We start from the raw sequence: 16,235 nt of genomic DNA, 5'->3' as shown, positions 1-16,235 counted from the left end.
ACTGGGCACCTGGCCTGAAACCCAGGCATGTGCCCTGACTGGGCATTGAACCAAAGACCCTTTGGTTCTCAATCCACTGAACCACACCAGCCATGGTGAATTTTATTACTTTCAATTATCTGCTTTAATGAAAATGATATGAGTCAAGATGGTTATAGTTCAAGTTGTTTTCTAGTAAAGGCTTTAAGAAATAAGATTTATATTTTGTAAATGAATAGTTTGTGTTTGAATAGACAGCTAAATGGTTCAAAGTTTTTTCTTGTAAATATTTTCAACTTAAAATTAGCAATATAAGGGAAAGTAACATCTTAAGGATCTTGGTAAAATTAAGTAACTTTAAAAAATGTATGTGTGTGTATTACTAGATCTTTGTATTCTAAGTTATATCTCTAGCCTGAGCCAAGTCATTCAGGCACTCTTGAAGGCATACATAACTAAAGTGGAAGAGTTTCTTAATTGTTGTTCTACCTCCAACTCCTGCCCTGTGATAACCAAAGTTAATAGGTGTGACAGTCTCCAGTTTTCTTTTGTTCATAGACCTTCCTGTACTGCATTTTTATATAATTATTTATACATGTCACCATGCTAAATGTATTAGTCTGTGCCTTTCTTTTTTTCACTTACAATGATTTGGGGTCTCTTAACTTTTTTTTTAATTTGGCCATTTAAATTTCACTGAGCCTCCATTTACCTGTCTGTAGGGAGAACTATCTTAGTAGTAAGGGTTAGATAAAAGGGTGGATGTTAAACTGCTTTGTACACAAAATTATCATTGTTGCAGAGGAAAAAGCAGACAAGAAGAAATGGAGGAAAAAAGCATAATGGACTCTACTCTTGGTCTTTTCTCTTAAGTCATTTATTTAAGATAGTGTACATAGATATCTTTCTGGAAATGTGAAAATATTTCTGTTGGATTGATTGTTAGAATAGAATTGCTGGATCAGAGGTCTGTGTATTTTTAATACCATTAGGAGCTGTCAGAATTGTTTTTCCCAATCAGCATACCATTTTATACTTCATTTATTCATTTTTTTTCAGCAGGTATTTGTTAAATATCTATTGCATGGTCATTAGTGTTTCGGGTGTTACAGATACAATGGCAAATAACACAAAGTTATAGTTCTCATTATACTTATATTTGGGAGAGAAAGACTAAACAAGTACTCAAGTAAATATATAATTGCAGATGGTGATTAACACTGTAAGAAAAATAAATCAGGAAGAGTAGATAGAGAATGATGAGGAGGGTAGTGTCTTACGGCAACTCGAGGCTCTTAAGCTAGAGTTGACATTTGAGATGAGCACGGAATAAAAGGTGTTTTCTCAGTATTCTACCAGGTTCTATTAGCTAATTCTGTCAGGGGTGTCCAACCCATGACCTGCAGCCCAGGATGGCTATGAATGAGGCTGAACACAAAATCATAAATATACTTAAAACTTTTTTTTACTCAGTTTTTGTCAGGGTTTTTGTATTTAATGTGTGGGCCAAGACAGCTCATCTTCCATTATGGCCCAGAGATGCCAAAAGTTTGGACATTCCTGTGAGTTTAAGGAGTTTACATATGATGTCTGTCCAGAAAAAGCCCAACCATAGTTAATATAATGAAAATGGTTGGTGCAACATTGATGTAATCTGGCAGCTGAGGAGAGTGGAATGGAATGTGCATGCATGAGCATGATGACTCAGTGATGAGTAGAGCAAGGATCTGCATCAAATTTCGTGTTAAGCTTAAACACTCCTCCATAGAAACTATTCAGATGATTCGGAAGGTCACAGCGATGGGCAACTGGTGATTGCAGCTTCATCCTGACAACGTACCTCCTCCTGCATCATGTCTTGTGCAGAGTTTTTTGGTGAAACATCAAATCACCCAGGTGATTCAGCTTCCTTTTAGCCTAGATTTGGTGCCCTGTGACTTCTGTTTTTTCCCCAAACTGAAATCACCTTTGAAAGGGAAGAGATTTCAGACTATTGATGGGATTCAGGAAACTATGATGGGGCAGGTGATGGTGATTGGGAGAACTGTGTGAGATCCCAAGGTGCCTACTTTGAAGGGGACTGAGGCGTCATTGTCCTATGTACAATGTTGCTTGTGTCTTCTTTAATAAATGCCTTTATTTTTCATATTACATGGCTAGATACTTTCTGGACAGGCCTCGTATACATCTGAGTGGAGATGTCTTAAGAGGGCAGGAGAGGCAGTCCCTGATGTTTTGGGAATTATGCATGGTAGTCATTGTGAATCTGAAATTAACCAGTTATATGTGTATCAAAGTTTGAAAACTGCTAACTCATGTGTAACATTATGTGTAATGTGTTATGTGTCCTAAGTGAAATTTGTTGAAAATGATTGTATTCATAAACATCTATTTTCAGAAAGATATCAATGTTATACCTTTGCTCTTTTGTGCTGTATAGAAAAATAAAAAAATTGATCTCTTCTTGGATTACATTTATTTCAGAATTTTGACAAAACTTCTGGAGGTATCAGATGATCCACAAGTCTTAGCTGTTGCTGCTCATGATGTTGGAGAATATGTGCGGCATTATCCAAGAGGCAAACGGTAAGAGACAAGCTATTAATTTCATTTGGGTTTTCTGAAACAGTCAACGTAGACTCCTAACAAATGTACCCATCTGAAATAGAGTAGTTTAGCAGAGAAACTAATGCTAGAGTAGTTTAGCAGAGAAACTAATGGAGTACATGATGTCAAGATGACCATAATACTGGGAATTATGATAAACCTCATTAAAATGGGTAGTATAAAAATACAAGAATACCTGACTAATACTATAGTGTAGTAGCCAACACAGATCACATTAGAAATTTCATGTTCAGGATTTTCTTTCATTTGCATGATTGATTGATCGATTGTAAGGTTGTTAGAATGGTGCCTGGCACATTGGAGGCCCTCGGGGCATCCCTTTGAGGCAGGTATTTGACCTGAACCCAGGTCAGATGTATCACCTGCCTCACTCTGGAGTTTATAGCTCTAACTGGATTATATTGTGTCCTGTGAAGTACTTGACTGGTGATCAGTTGATTTTCAAGGAAAGTGTTAATCAAAGAATAGTTTTTTTATTTTATTTACAATTAAAAAAAATATATTTTCTTCATTTCTTTTTTATTTATTGAGGTGACACTGGTTAATAAAATTATGCATGTTTCAGGTGTTCAATTCTACAACACACTATCTATACACTGCATTGTGTGTTCACCACCCTAAGTCAGGTCTCCATTCATCACCATTTATGCACCCTTTATCCTCTCGTACCTCTCCTTGTCTTTCCACTCCCCTTGAGTTTTTTCTTCTTTTCTTTTTTGCTCAGTCCCTTCACCACCCCTACTCAGTACCCCCAGCCCCCCCAAACTGTCACCCTGCTCTCTGTCTATGAGTCTGTCTCTATTTTGTTTGTTACATTAGATTCTGCATATGAGTAAAATCATTTGGTACTTGTCTTTCACTTACCGGCTTATTTCACTTGGCATAATGCTCTCCAGATTTATCCATGCTGTTGCAAAGGGTAATATTTTCTTTTTTTACAACCAAAAAGTGTTCCATTGTGTGAATGTACCACAGCATTTTTACCCACTCATCTACTGATAGATACATGGGCTACTTCCAGATCTTGGCTCTGGTAAATAACGCTGCAGTGAACATAGGGGTGCATATGTTCTTTTGAATGAATGTTTCAAGTTTCTTTGAATAAATTCACAGAAGTGAAATCATTGGGTCATAAGGCAGTTCCATTTTTAATTTTTTGAGATAACTCCATACTGCTTTCCTCAGTGGCTGCACCAATCTGCATTTCCAACAGTGCACAAAGGTTCTCTTTTCTCCACATCTTTTCCAACACTTGTTTGTTGATTTATTGATGATAGCCATGTAACAATGTGAGCTGATATTCTTATTGCAGTTTTAATGTGCGTTTCTCTGATAATTAGCTGAACATGATTGTCCTCTTTGGAGAAGTGTCTCTTCAATGTACCTTTGCCCATTTTTTAATTGGATTGTTTGCTTTTTGGATGTTGAATTGTATAAGTTCTTTATAAATTTGGGGTATTTACCCTTATTAGATATATCATTGCAAATATCTTCCCCCATTCAGTGAGCTGTCTTTTCATTTTGCTGATAGCTTCCTTTGCTGTGCAAAAACTTTTTTGTTTGATGTAGTCCCATTTGTTTATTTTTCTTTTGTTTCCGTTGCCTGAGGAGATATATTAGAAAAAATACCACTAGGAGAAATGCCTGAGATTTTACTGCCTCACATTTCTTCTAGGATTTCCATGGTTTCTAGTGTAATACATAAGTCTTTAATTAATTTTGAATTTATTTTTGTGTATGGTGTAAGAAGGTGATCTAGTTTTATTTCTTGCATATATCTGTCCCAGTTTCCCCAAGATCATTTATTAAATAGACTGTCTTTATTCCTTTGTGTGTTTTTGGCTCCTTTGTCAAATATTATTGATTTTAAAGTTGTTGGTTTATTTCTGGGCTCTCTATTCTGTTCCATGAATGTTTATGTCTATTTTTATGCCAATATCATGCTGTTTTGATTACTATGGCCTTGTAGTATAGTTTCATATCAGGTGCCTGATTCCTCCAACTTTGTTGTTCTTTCTCAAGATAGCTGTTTCTCTTTGGGGTGTTGAGTGGTTCCATATAATTTTTTTGAATAGTTGTTCTCATTCTGTGAAATATGCTATTGATATCTTGATAGGAATTGTGTTGAATCTGTAGATTCCTTTGGATGGTAGTATGGACATTTGAATGATGTCATTTTTTCCTGTCTATGAACATGATAAATGCTTCCAATTATTTGTATCTTTTTCAGTTTCTTTTCTCAGTGTCGTATTTTGAGTACAGGTCTTTTACATCCTTGGTTTAATTTATTCTTAAGTATTCTATTCTTTTTGAGTTGTGAATGGGATTGTTTTCTTAGTTTTCCTTTCTGATAGTTTATTGTTGGTGTATTAAAATGAAACCAATTTCTGGATATTTATTTTATATGCTGCTGCTTTACTGAATTCATTTATCAGTTCTAGTAGTTTTTTAGTGAAATCTGTAGAGTTCTCTATATACAGTATCATGTCATTTGCAAATAATGACAATTTTATTGCTTCATTTCCATTTTGTATGCCTTTTTTGTTGTTGTCCTGTCCAGTTGCCGTGTCTAGGACTTCCAGTACTATGTTGAATAAGAGTGTTGAAAGTGGACATCCCTGTCTTGTTCCTGATCTTACTGGAAATGAGTATATTTTTTGCCCATTGAATATGGTGTTAGCTGTGGGTTTGTTGTAAATGGCCTTTATTATGTTGATATATCCAGTGTCCCTGGGGATTCTCGGTTCCTTTGGGTTTTTCCTAGGGTCCAGTCTTCATCTGGCATAGGGATTTATATTTTTAGAACATACGCTGTTTTTTATCTCCATGTCTCTAAAAGTCTCTTGATTTGAAAGAATAATATGTGGAAAATAAAGATGTTCCCTTTATTCCTACTTTGCTGAAATTTTTTAATAAAAGTTTTGGATTTTATTATTTGCTTTTTCTGCACCTGTTAATATGATCGTGTGGTTTTATTCTTTATTTTGTTTATGTGGTTTATCACATTTTTCATTTGCAGATATTGTACTAACCTTGCATTCCTGGAATAAATCCCCCCTGATCATGGTATATGATCTTTTTAATGTATTGCTAGTTTCATATTACTAATATTTGTTGAGGATTTTGCATTTATCTTCATTAGGGATATTGGTCCATAATTTTTCTTTCTTCGTAGTGTTTTTATCTGGCCTTGTAAAAGTGCTTGAAAATCTTCCCTCCTCTTGACATGGGTACTAGGTAAATCCTTTTTGAAAAATATCTTGCCTTCTGTTGTTGAACTGACCCGGGTAGGTCTTGGGATTTTGACCTGACATTCTCATTTTGAGATAGATCAACTCAGACTCTACAACTAACAGGGTGGGAAGCACCTAGCAGGACTTGCTTGTCAAATGGAAATGGAATATTTAATAAGGCAGCCAGCTGGCCCTAGCAGTATCTTAGCTTTGCATGAAAAAGTGACAGCTATCTCTTGGGGGGAAAACTTCATATTCATTCCAGCACCCAAAGCAAACCCACTTGCACAGTGTAGCCCAAATATTCTCAGAGGTTGCCCTCAGTGCCTGGGCTTCATTTATTGATGGTTTACTGAAGTTGAAACCTAATGGCTTCCACTGGGGTGCCACTACTGTTGAACCTTAGTACCATCTGTGCAGAACCAAGTATAGACATGGTCACTCCACTCAGTGGTACACTCAAGGCTATTCTTGTAGCTCTGGCCATTATCTCCTTGATGAACTATCATTGTGTTTTACTGAGACCTAACTCTTATGATATTACTGATGGTCTGGCTTCTTGGTCTGCCACTTGGAAAACATACTAGCATATCACAGACACCACTGTTTAAGAGAATTTGGAAACTAATTGCAGCACTGATCAAACCCACACTGCCTATGATTGCCAGTTTTACTGTCTGCATAGGCCATCCAGTGTTAAAAGTGGGGTTTTGAAGTCCCCTACTATTATATATTGTTGTTTACTTTCCCCTTCAGGTTTAGTTAGTACTTGTTTTATATATTTAAATACTGTTATGTTGTATGCATAAATATTTACAATTTTATATCCTTTTGATGAATTGAATTTTATGATGCAGACATGTTCTTTGGCACTTGTTAGTTATTTTTATGAAAGTCTGTTTTATGTGATAGAAATATAGCCAGTCCTGCTGTCTTTTTGTTTACAGTTTTCATAGAATATCTTTGCCCATTCCTTCAATTTCAACTTATGTGTGTCTTCAGAGCTAAAATGAATCTTAAAAGGTAGCACACTGTTGGATTTTTTAAATTCATTCAGCTACTTTGTGTCTTTTGATTGGAGAATTTAGTCCATTTATGTTTAATTTTTGATAGAAAATGACTTACTGTTATTATATTGTTCATTGTTTTATGACTTTTTAAAAGTTACTTTGTGTCTTTTTTCCTGTGTGACTTTTTGTAGTGATGTGCTTTAAATCTTATCTCTTACTTTTTTGAGTGTCTGTTATGTTTTTATATTTGGTTATCATGAGGCTCTCATAAAAATTTGTATCATAACAGTCTATTTTAAGGTAATAATAACTTACCTTTAGTCACATAGGGAAACTACAATTTTACTTCTCCTTTTTTCACATTATATGCCATTGATTTTATACTTTACATTGCTTTATAGTCTACATACATTTACAAATTATTATAGCCATAATTATTTTTATTATTACTGCTTTTTAACTTTTATACTAGAGGTAAAAGCGATTTATAAATCAGCATGAAAGTATTGCTGCATTTTTTTTGTTTTAAAGTATATTTTATTATGCTATTAGAGTTGTCCCATTTTTTTCCCTCCCCTTTATTCACCTCTGCTGTGCACCTCTCCTCCCACCAGCATTCCCCTCTCGCCCTTAGTTCATGTCCATGGGTCGTACATATAAGTTCTTTGGCTTCTCCATCTACTATGCTATTCTTAACTTCCCCCTGTCTGTTTTCTACCTACTATTTAGGCTTCTTTTCCCTGTACCTTTTCCCCCATTCTCCCCTCATACCCTCCCCACTGATAACCCTCCCCACTGATAACCCTCCATGTGATCTCCATTTCTGTGATTGTGTTCCTGTTTTAGTTGTTTGCTTAATTTGTTTTTGGATTTTTCTTTAAGGTTCAGGTATTGATAGTTCTGAGTTCATTGTCATTTTACTGTCCATAGTTTTGATATCCTTTTATTTCTTAGGTAGGTCCCTTTAACATTTCATATAATAATGGCTTGGTGATGATGAACTCCTTGAACTTGACCTTATGTGGGAAATACTTTATCTGCCCTTGCATTCTAAATTATAGCTTTGCTGGAGTAATCTTGGATGTGGGTCCTTGCTTTTCGTGACTTTGAATACTTCTTTCCAGCACCTTCTTGTCTGCAAGGTTTTTTTTTTTTTTTTTTTGTGAGAAATCTGCTGATAATCTTATGGAAACTCCTTTGTAGGTAATTGTCTCCTTTTTTCTAGCTGCTTTTAAGATTCTCTCCATATCTTTCATCTTGGGTAGTGTAATTATGATGTGCCTTGGTGTGTGCTTCCTTGTGTCCAACTTTTTTGGACTTCTCTGAGCTACTTGGACTTCCTGGAAGTCTATTTCCCTTGCCAGAGTTGGAAAGTTCTCTTTCATAATGTTTTCAGATAAGTTTCCAATTTCTTGCTCTTCCTGTCCTCCTTTCACCCATATGATTCAGATGTTGGAACATTTAAAGTTGTCCCAGAGGTTCCTAAGCTTCTCTTCATTTTTTTGAATTCTTGTTTATTCATTCTTTTTCATTTGCATGTTTATTTTTTCGTTCTACTCCAAATCATTGATTTGAGTCTGTTTCCTTCCCTTCACCGTTGGTTCACTGTATATTTTTCTTTATTTCACTTTGCATAGCATCACTTTTTCCTCCATTTTGTAGCCATACTCAACCATTTCTTTGAGCATCCTGACTATCAGTGTGTTGAACTCTGCATCTGATAAGTTGGCTATCTCTCAGTCACTTAGTTCTTTTTCTTTTTCTGGAGTTTTGATTTGTTCTTTCATTTGGGCCTTTTTTTTTTTTTTTTTTTTTTTTTTGTCTCAGTGCATGTGTTTTGTAGTGAGGGGCAGCGCCTTAGGTATTCACCAGGGTGGGGCAACCACATCTCTGCGCTGTGGTGGTATGTGTGGGGGGGGTGGTCAGAGAGGGAACAATTCCAGTTGCTTAGCTCTTGTCCGGCTTTCAGTCACTTTCTCTGCTACTCACAAGCAAATTGGGCCCTTCTGGCACTGATTCCCCAGTGGGTGGGTTTGTGTACATTCTAGGACCCTGTGGGTCTCTCCAATGAACTCTCCTGTGAGGCTGGGAATTTTCTGCCACCACAACCCCCACAAGTTTTCAAGCCAGAGAGTTTGAGGCTTTCTTTTCTCATACTGGAATCACATGTGAATTTTGTGGTCTGTCTCTTTCCCCAGTTGTTCCTCCCAGTTTATCTGCACGCAAATGTGGGGTTGCCAGCTGCTGCCTCACCTGCCCAGTCCTCCAGCCACTGCCTTGCCTTCCCAGCTGCCTGTCTTTTTCCAGTGTGGGTTAATGTTTCTTTAACTTCTTGGTTGTCAGACTTCCATACAGTTCAGTTTTCTGGCAGTTCTTGTTTTTTTTGTCCTTAAATTTGTTGTTGTCCTCCTTTTGGTTGTTCAAGGAGGCATAGTGTATCTACCTACTCCTCCATCTTGGCCACAATTCAAGTATTGGTATATTTTGAATTTGACTATTTACCTTTACCAGTAGTTTTTCCCTATTATGTATTTTCATGTTGTTACTTAGTACCCTTTAATTTCAACTTGAAGAACTTCCTTTAGTATTTCTGTAAGGCAGGGTCTATTGATGATGAAATCCCTTAGTTTTTGTTTGGCTGGAAAAGTATTTCTTCTTTACCTGAAGGACAGTTTCATTAGGTATGGTATTCTTCGCTGGCAGTTTGTTTTCCTTTTAGCACTTTGTATCATCTCACTCCCTCTGGGTCTGCAAGGTTTCTGCAGAGATAAATCTACTGATAGCCTAATGGGGGTTAATTTGTATGTGACAGTTGTTTTTCTCTTGCTGCTTTAAAATTTCTTTATTTGACTTTGCCTTTTAACATTTTGATTATAATATGTTTTGGAGTAATCTTGGGTCGACCCTGTTTGGGGTACTTTGAGTTCTCTGTATGTTGATGTTCATATTGCTATCAAGATCTGGAGAAACTTTTGGTTGTTATTTCTTTGAATAAGCTTTCTGCTTCCACCCCTCTTCTCTTTACAGGACTCCCATGATGCAAATATTCATTCACTTAACAGTGTCCTATAATTAACATAGGCTTTCTTTTACTCTTTTTCATTATTTTCTTCTTTTGTTCTCTCATTTGGCTACTTTCAAATGATCTGTATTTGATTTCACTGATTCTTTTGCATGAGAAAGTCTGTGGTTGAAGCTCTCTATAACATTTTTCAGTTTTGTTATTGTATTCTTAGCTTGAGGATTTGTTTGGTTTTTTATGCTTTATTTCTTTACTAAACATGTCATTTTGTTTATACATTGTTTTTATAATATTGTGTAGTTGTCTACCTGTGTCTCTTGTATTTTATTGAATTATTTAAAGATTACTTTTTTTAGTTGGGGATATTTTTATTGTATTTTTTCCATTACTGTTTACTCCCTTTATACCTCATTCCTCTAGACTCACCACACTGTTGTTCATATCCATGAGTCCTTTTTACTTTTTGCTCAGTTCTTCCCTCCCTAACACCCCCACTCCCATAGCTGTCATTTTGCTCTCTGTGAGTCTGTCTCTATTTTGTTAGTTCAGTTTGTTCATTAGATTCCACATATGAGTGAAATCATATGATAATTTGTTTTTCTCTGACTGGCTTATTTCACTTGGCATAATGTTCTTCAGGTCCATCCATGCTGTCACAGAGGGTAAAAAATTTTTCTTTTTTACAGCCAAGTAGTGTTTCATTGTATAAGTATCCCAATAGTTGTTTTATTCACTCATTTACTGATGGATACTTCCATACTTTAGTGATTGTAAATAACACTCCAATGAACATGAGGATGCTTAAGTTCTTTCAAATTAGTGTTTTGGGTCCTTCAGATATAGTCCCATAAGTGGTATCACTGAGTTAAAAGGCAGATACATTTTTTATTTTTTTTGAAATATCTCCATACCATTTTCCAGATTGGCGTCACCAATTTGCATTCCCACCAACAATATAAATTACTTTGAATACTTTGTTGGGAAAGTCTTAGATCTCTGTTTATTTGGGATTAGTTACTAGAACTTTATTAATTTTCTTTGGTGGTGTCATATTTATTTGCTTCTTTGTGATCTTCGTAGCTTTGCATTGGTGTCTGTGTATTTGAAAGAGCAAATAACTCTTCTAGTTTTTGAAGACAGTTTTCAGTAGATAATGACCCTCCACTCTTTGTCCCCTGAGCTGATGAGATTACCTTTGTAATTGTATTCATACTGAGTTGGAGCTGGTTGTGGTGTTGTCACTGGATCTGCAGTGGTGTGCACCATTGACAGATTTGTTACTGGGGCCTTGGCTAGGCGTGGTCCCTAGATAGATTGGCACTGTCTTTAGTATATTGTTCAGTAGTATAGCGAAGTGCTGGGATGTGGTCCTTTTCAGGCTCCACAGTCGGGACCTCAGATATTGGGCCTGTTAAGTATAGATGGGTGTAGCTCTTGCCAAGCCCTAAGGATGGCTGCTGCCTGATCACTGATTGGCTCCCTGGGTGGGAAAGATCAGCCCTGGACCATGGCTGAGGGGCTAGAACTAAGCCCAGGCCTGTTTCAGGTTCCTTAGCCATGAATGACTGAAGTGTGTAGACCTAGTTCTGAAGGCATGGATGGGTATTTCTCCTACCAGGTCTCTGGGTGGGTTGGGCTGTTTTCTGCCTATGGCTGGAAGGACTGGATCCAAGTACAAGGTGGTTTCAGGGTGTCCTGAGGCACAGATGTGAGTGTATCCTACCAGTTTCCTAATGTTGGTAGGACTGCTTGCAACTGTGGCTGGGAGGAGCTGGGACCTAGTATAGGCCTCTCTGAGGGTCTCTGGGGGTGCAGGTGGGAGTGTCTCCTGCTCTTTCCTGGATCAGCAGTATTGCTTATGGACTGTAGCTGGGAAGGGCTGGAACTGAATGTAGGGCCCTTTTCAAGATCTCTGGGAGTGCCAAATGGAGTGTCTTTTGCTGGGTCCCTGGCTGGCTAGTCTAGCAGATGACATGTGCCAACTATAGGGCCCTTCAGGACCTATGGGGTTACTCCTGCCAGGTCTCTGTACTGGCAGGACTGCTTGCAGACCTTGGTTGGGAGGGGGCTGGGTTCGAGTACAGGGCCCTTTAAGTATATCTGGGGCTGCAGGCAGGAGTGTTTCCTTCAGGGTCTCTGTGCCCGCAAGAGACTGGCTGGGATTGGCTGGAGTGCATGTGTAGGGCCCTTGCAGAATCTACAGTCTGTAGTTTGTCAGGCTTACCTCCAGGGACTTCCAGACTGCAGCAGTGAGGGGCTGGAACTGGTTTATAGGCCACTTCAGGGTCTAGTTTAGAGTCCGAGGCTGGGACTGAAGTCTTTATGCCTATTACCTGACACATGGGTGGGTGTGACTCCTCCCAGATCCATTGGTATAGGATTCTGGTGATAGAGCCAAAACTATATGGGGCTGCAGCCAGATTCTCAGGGTATGGAGCTATTTCCAGTCTCTAGCTGGAACTATGGTTGGCAAAATAGCCACCTAGGTGCCAACTTGCTCTCTCAAAATGTCAATCTTAGACTGCGTCAGGGTTTCATAAACTTCTACCTGAATTGCACAGCTCCCATAAAGGCATTTATTGCCTAGCTGATAGCTTAGACAAATAGGACAGCTCCTCTTAAAACAAAGACTAGCCTGAATTATTTGACCTGAACTGGATACTAAGGTTTACTATCCATCTGGGAAGCCACACTGAAGGCACTGTCAACTTGTGTCCCCCAAATAATGAAGGTCTCATTTTGGTGGCCCCCACAATTATAAACATTTTCTTTCCAGGGACAATATATATAACAATAGCTTGTTGTTATACTTCTCTTATCAAAACCAGGCATTAACTTGCTTTCCCCTCATAAATACAGTAAGTTATACCTTAGGAATGTTCATAAGAGGCCTTTGAGTATTTAAAGAAAAGCTACCAGTAGATCATGTAGTTCTTAGATGAATGCAGAGATCTCTGCAAAAAGAGCTACCTCTGCCAGTTCAGTGGAGTTTCCCAGAAAGAAGTGATCAATGACTCTGCCTCAACCTTAAACGATAGTCAATTTCAATTTCAACACATTGGCCTGCCTTTGTTGTGGATGATAGAACTATCCTAGACTTTTTTTCTTGGGCACAGAGGAATATCTGCATTCTTTTATGTATCCGTCTGTACCTAGATCAATGCCAAGTGCAAAGCTCAATGCAGAAAGTTAAGGGGAAAGCCATTGAATTTATAAGTAGATTCTGAAGCTTTATAGCAGGGGGGTCAGACTCATTTCACCGGGGGCCACATCAGCCTCATGGTTGCCTTCAAAGGGCTGAATGTATTTTCAACTCCTTACCATTTATACAGTCCTAAAATTACATTCAGCCCCTTTGTGGTGATCCATTTTCACCACAGCTCGGTCATCCTAAAAATATTTGGGTATCTCTCATTTGATGTTGGTATTTGGAACAGGAGATATTTATGTTGATTTTTTTTACCTATTCAAATAATGACTATATTGATAAATTACTTGAAATTATGGAAATATATCTTTATTGGCATTATCAGTAAAAGCACTGTCTTGTGCATCATATACTGAAGCCAGTAACAATATTTTTTTACTACTTAAAGTAACACTAATGCTAGTAAAGAAATTGAGTAAGTTTCCTAAAAAAAAAAAAAAAGACATCTGTTTGGAAAGGCAGCCGGAATACACCTCTCCATCCCCATGCCGTCCTTTACACAGCACTCAATGCTTATAACTCGACTGCATTCCTACCTGTTTCTTTAAACAGTAACAATATTAATAATAAGCACATAGTTGACTTTCAGTTCAGTCAGCACAATCTATTTATCCACAGAGCAATAACTTACTCTGGTGCATATAACTAGTTCTCTGTCATTACTGAGTCCAACAAACTTCTTAACCAAATTACGCCCTCCAAAATACTACGTATATTTTGGCCATGCATGCATAGTATGCGTGCTAATAGCTAATAGGCATAAACATCCGTACAGAGTCACACAGTGTTTAAGTGTATAGACTGAGTGCTTAAGTCCAAATCCCAGCTGTGCCAACTAGTAAATGTGTGATATTGAGCTTGTCACTTAACTTCTCTGTGCCTTAGTTTCCCCATTTGTAAATGTGAGAACTAAATGAATTAATATGTATACACTTAGAACAGTCCTTGGCATATGGTAGTAAGCACTATCTAGGTATTTGATCAACCAATTAAATGAGTGATTCTGTCCAGTTGTTAAGGAAAGTATCTGCTGTCCTACATGATAGCAACTACTCTTCTCTATTCTGTATTTTTGATGTCATGTGATTTATAATAATACATAATAAAGAAATTTCAGTTTCTCCAAGAACATGATATTTGTCATTAACTGTGTGGTGGGCTTCATTTCTTTATTTAATTATTTTTCAAGTACAGTTCTTTGTCTTCTATTCCCATCCCAGTCCCCCCCACCCGTGCTCCTCACCTCCCTCCCATTTCCACCCCCCCTTAGCTGTTGTCCATGTGTCCTTTATACTAGTTCCTCTAAATTCCTCCTCTTTTTCCCCTGAAATTCCCTCTCCTCTCCCTTCTGGTCGCTGTACCCCTGTTGTCTATTTCAGTGTCTTTGTTTTTTTTTTTGCTTGCTTGTTTCTTTTGTTGTTTAGCTTCCTGTTAAAGGTGAGATCATATGGTATTTGTCTTTCAACACCTGGCCTGTTTCACTCAGCATAATGCTTTCCAGTTCCATCCATGCTGTTGCAAAGGGTAGTAGCTCCTTCTTTCATTCTGCTTTATAGAATTTCATTGTGTATATGTACCATAATTTTTTGACCCATTTATTTACTGACAGGCACCTAGGTTGCTTCCAGCTCTTGGCTATTGTAAATTGTGCTGCTATGAACATTGGGGTGCATAGGTTGTTTTTGATTGGTGTTTCAGGGTTCTTAGGATATAATCCTAGCAGTGGAATTGCTGGGTCAAAAGGCAGGTCGATTTTTATTTTTCTGAAAAAATTCCATACTGTTTTCCATAGTGGTTGTACCAGTCTGCAATCCCACCAACAGTGAACTGGGGTCCCCTTTTCCCCACAGCCTCTCCAACACTTGTTTGTTACTTTGTTTATGATGGCCATTCTGACCAGTGTAAAGTGGCACCTCATTGTGGTTTTAATTTGCATCTCTCTGATAGCTACAGATATTGAGCATTTTTTCATGTCTCTCTGGATCCTCTGTATGTCCTCCTTGGAGAAGTGTCTGTTCAAGTCCTTTTCCCATTTTTTAATTGGGTTAGATGTCTTCTTAAAGTGGAGTTGTGTGAGTTCTTTGTATGTTTTGGAGATTGAACCTTTGTCTGAGGTATCATTGGCAAATATGTTTTCCCATATAGTTGGTTGTCTTTTTAATTTAATACTGTTTTCTTTAGCCACGCAGAAGCTTTTTATTTTGATGAGATCCCGTTTGTTTATTCTTTCCTTTATATTCCTTGCTCTACGGGCCATATCAGTAAAAAGTTGCTGCATGAAATATCTGAGATTTTCTTGCCAATGTTCTCCTCTAGGACTTTAATGGTATCGCAGCTTATATTTAAGTCTTTTAGCCACCTTGAGTTGATTTTGGTGTATGGTGTAAGTTGGTGCTCAAGTTTCATTTTTTTGCATGTATCTAACCAGTTCTCCCAACACCATTTGTTGAAGAGGCTATCTTTACTCCATTTTATGTTACCCCTTTGTCGAATATTAGTTGCCCATAGAGACCTGGGTTTATTTCTGGACTCTCTGTTCTGTTCCATTTGGTCAATGTGCCTGTTTTTTTTTGCCAGTACCAGGCTCTTTCGACTACACTGGCCCTGTAATACAGCTTGATATCAGGTATTATGCTCCCTCCTACTTTGTTCATCTTTCTCAAAATTGCGGCTGCTATTCAGGGTCGTTTATGGTTCCATATAAATTGTTGAAGTGTTTGTTCTATGTCTGTGAAATATGTCATTGGTACTTTAATAGGAATTGCATTGAATCTGTAAATTGCTTTGGGTTGTTATGGACATTTTGATGATGTTAATTCTTCCAATCCATGAACATGGTATATGTTTCCATTTGTTTGTGTCTTCCTTGATTTCTTTCTTCAGTGTTGTGTAGTTTTCTGCATACAGGTCTTTTACCTCCTTGGTTAGGTTTATTCCCAAATATTTTATTTTTCTTTTTGCTATATTGAATGGGATTTTTTTCCTTGATTTCTGCTTCTGCTGATTCATTGTTAGTATACAAAAATGCCTTTGATTTCTGGATATTGACTTTGTAACCTGCTGTTTTGCCAAATTCATTTATTAGGTGGAGCAGTTTTTGGGTAGAGTCTATAGGATTTTCTATGTACACTATCATGTCATCTGTAAACAGTGAC

General features: G+C 37.6%; 1 protein-coding gene across 3 annotated transcripts in view; it reads left to right on the top strand.

The window, feature by feature from the left end:
• ATP6V1H (ATPase H+ transporting V1 subunit H) overlaps positions 1-16,235 on the top strand; it is a 138,412-nt gene that overhangs the window by 80,448 nt on the left and 41,729 nt on the right. For all 3 annotated transcript variants that reach the window (XM_053661018.1, XM_053661017.1, XM_053661016.1), the window contains one exon: positions 2,464-2,565. In XM_053661018.1, coding sequence (XP_053516993.1) covers positions 2,464-2,565 — 102 coding nt within the window. The remainder of the gene's footprint in view (positions 1-2,463; positions 2,566-16,235) is intronic.

Source organism: Artibeus jamaicensis, unplaced genomic scaffold, assembly GCF_021234435.1.
Source record: "Artibeus jamaicensis isolate MK-2021 breed Jamaican fruit bat unplaced genomic scaffold, CSHL_Jam_final scaffold_916, whole genome shotgun sequence".
NCBI lineage: Eukaryota > Metazoa > Chordata > Mammalia > Chiroptera > Phyllostomidae > Artibeus > Artibeus jamaicensis.
Note: the sequence above shows the minus strand (reverse complement) of the source record. Positions and strands in the feature narration are given on the sequence as shown.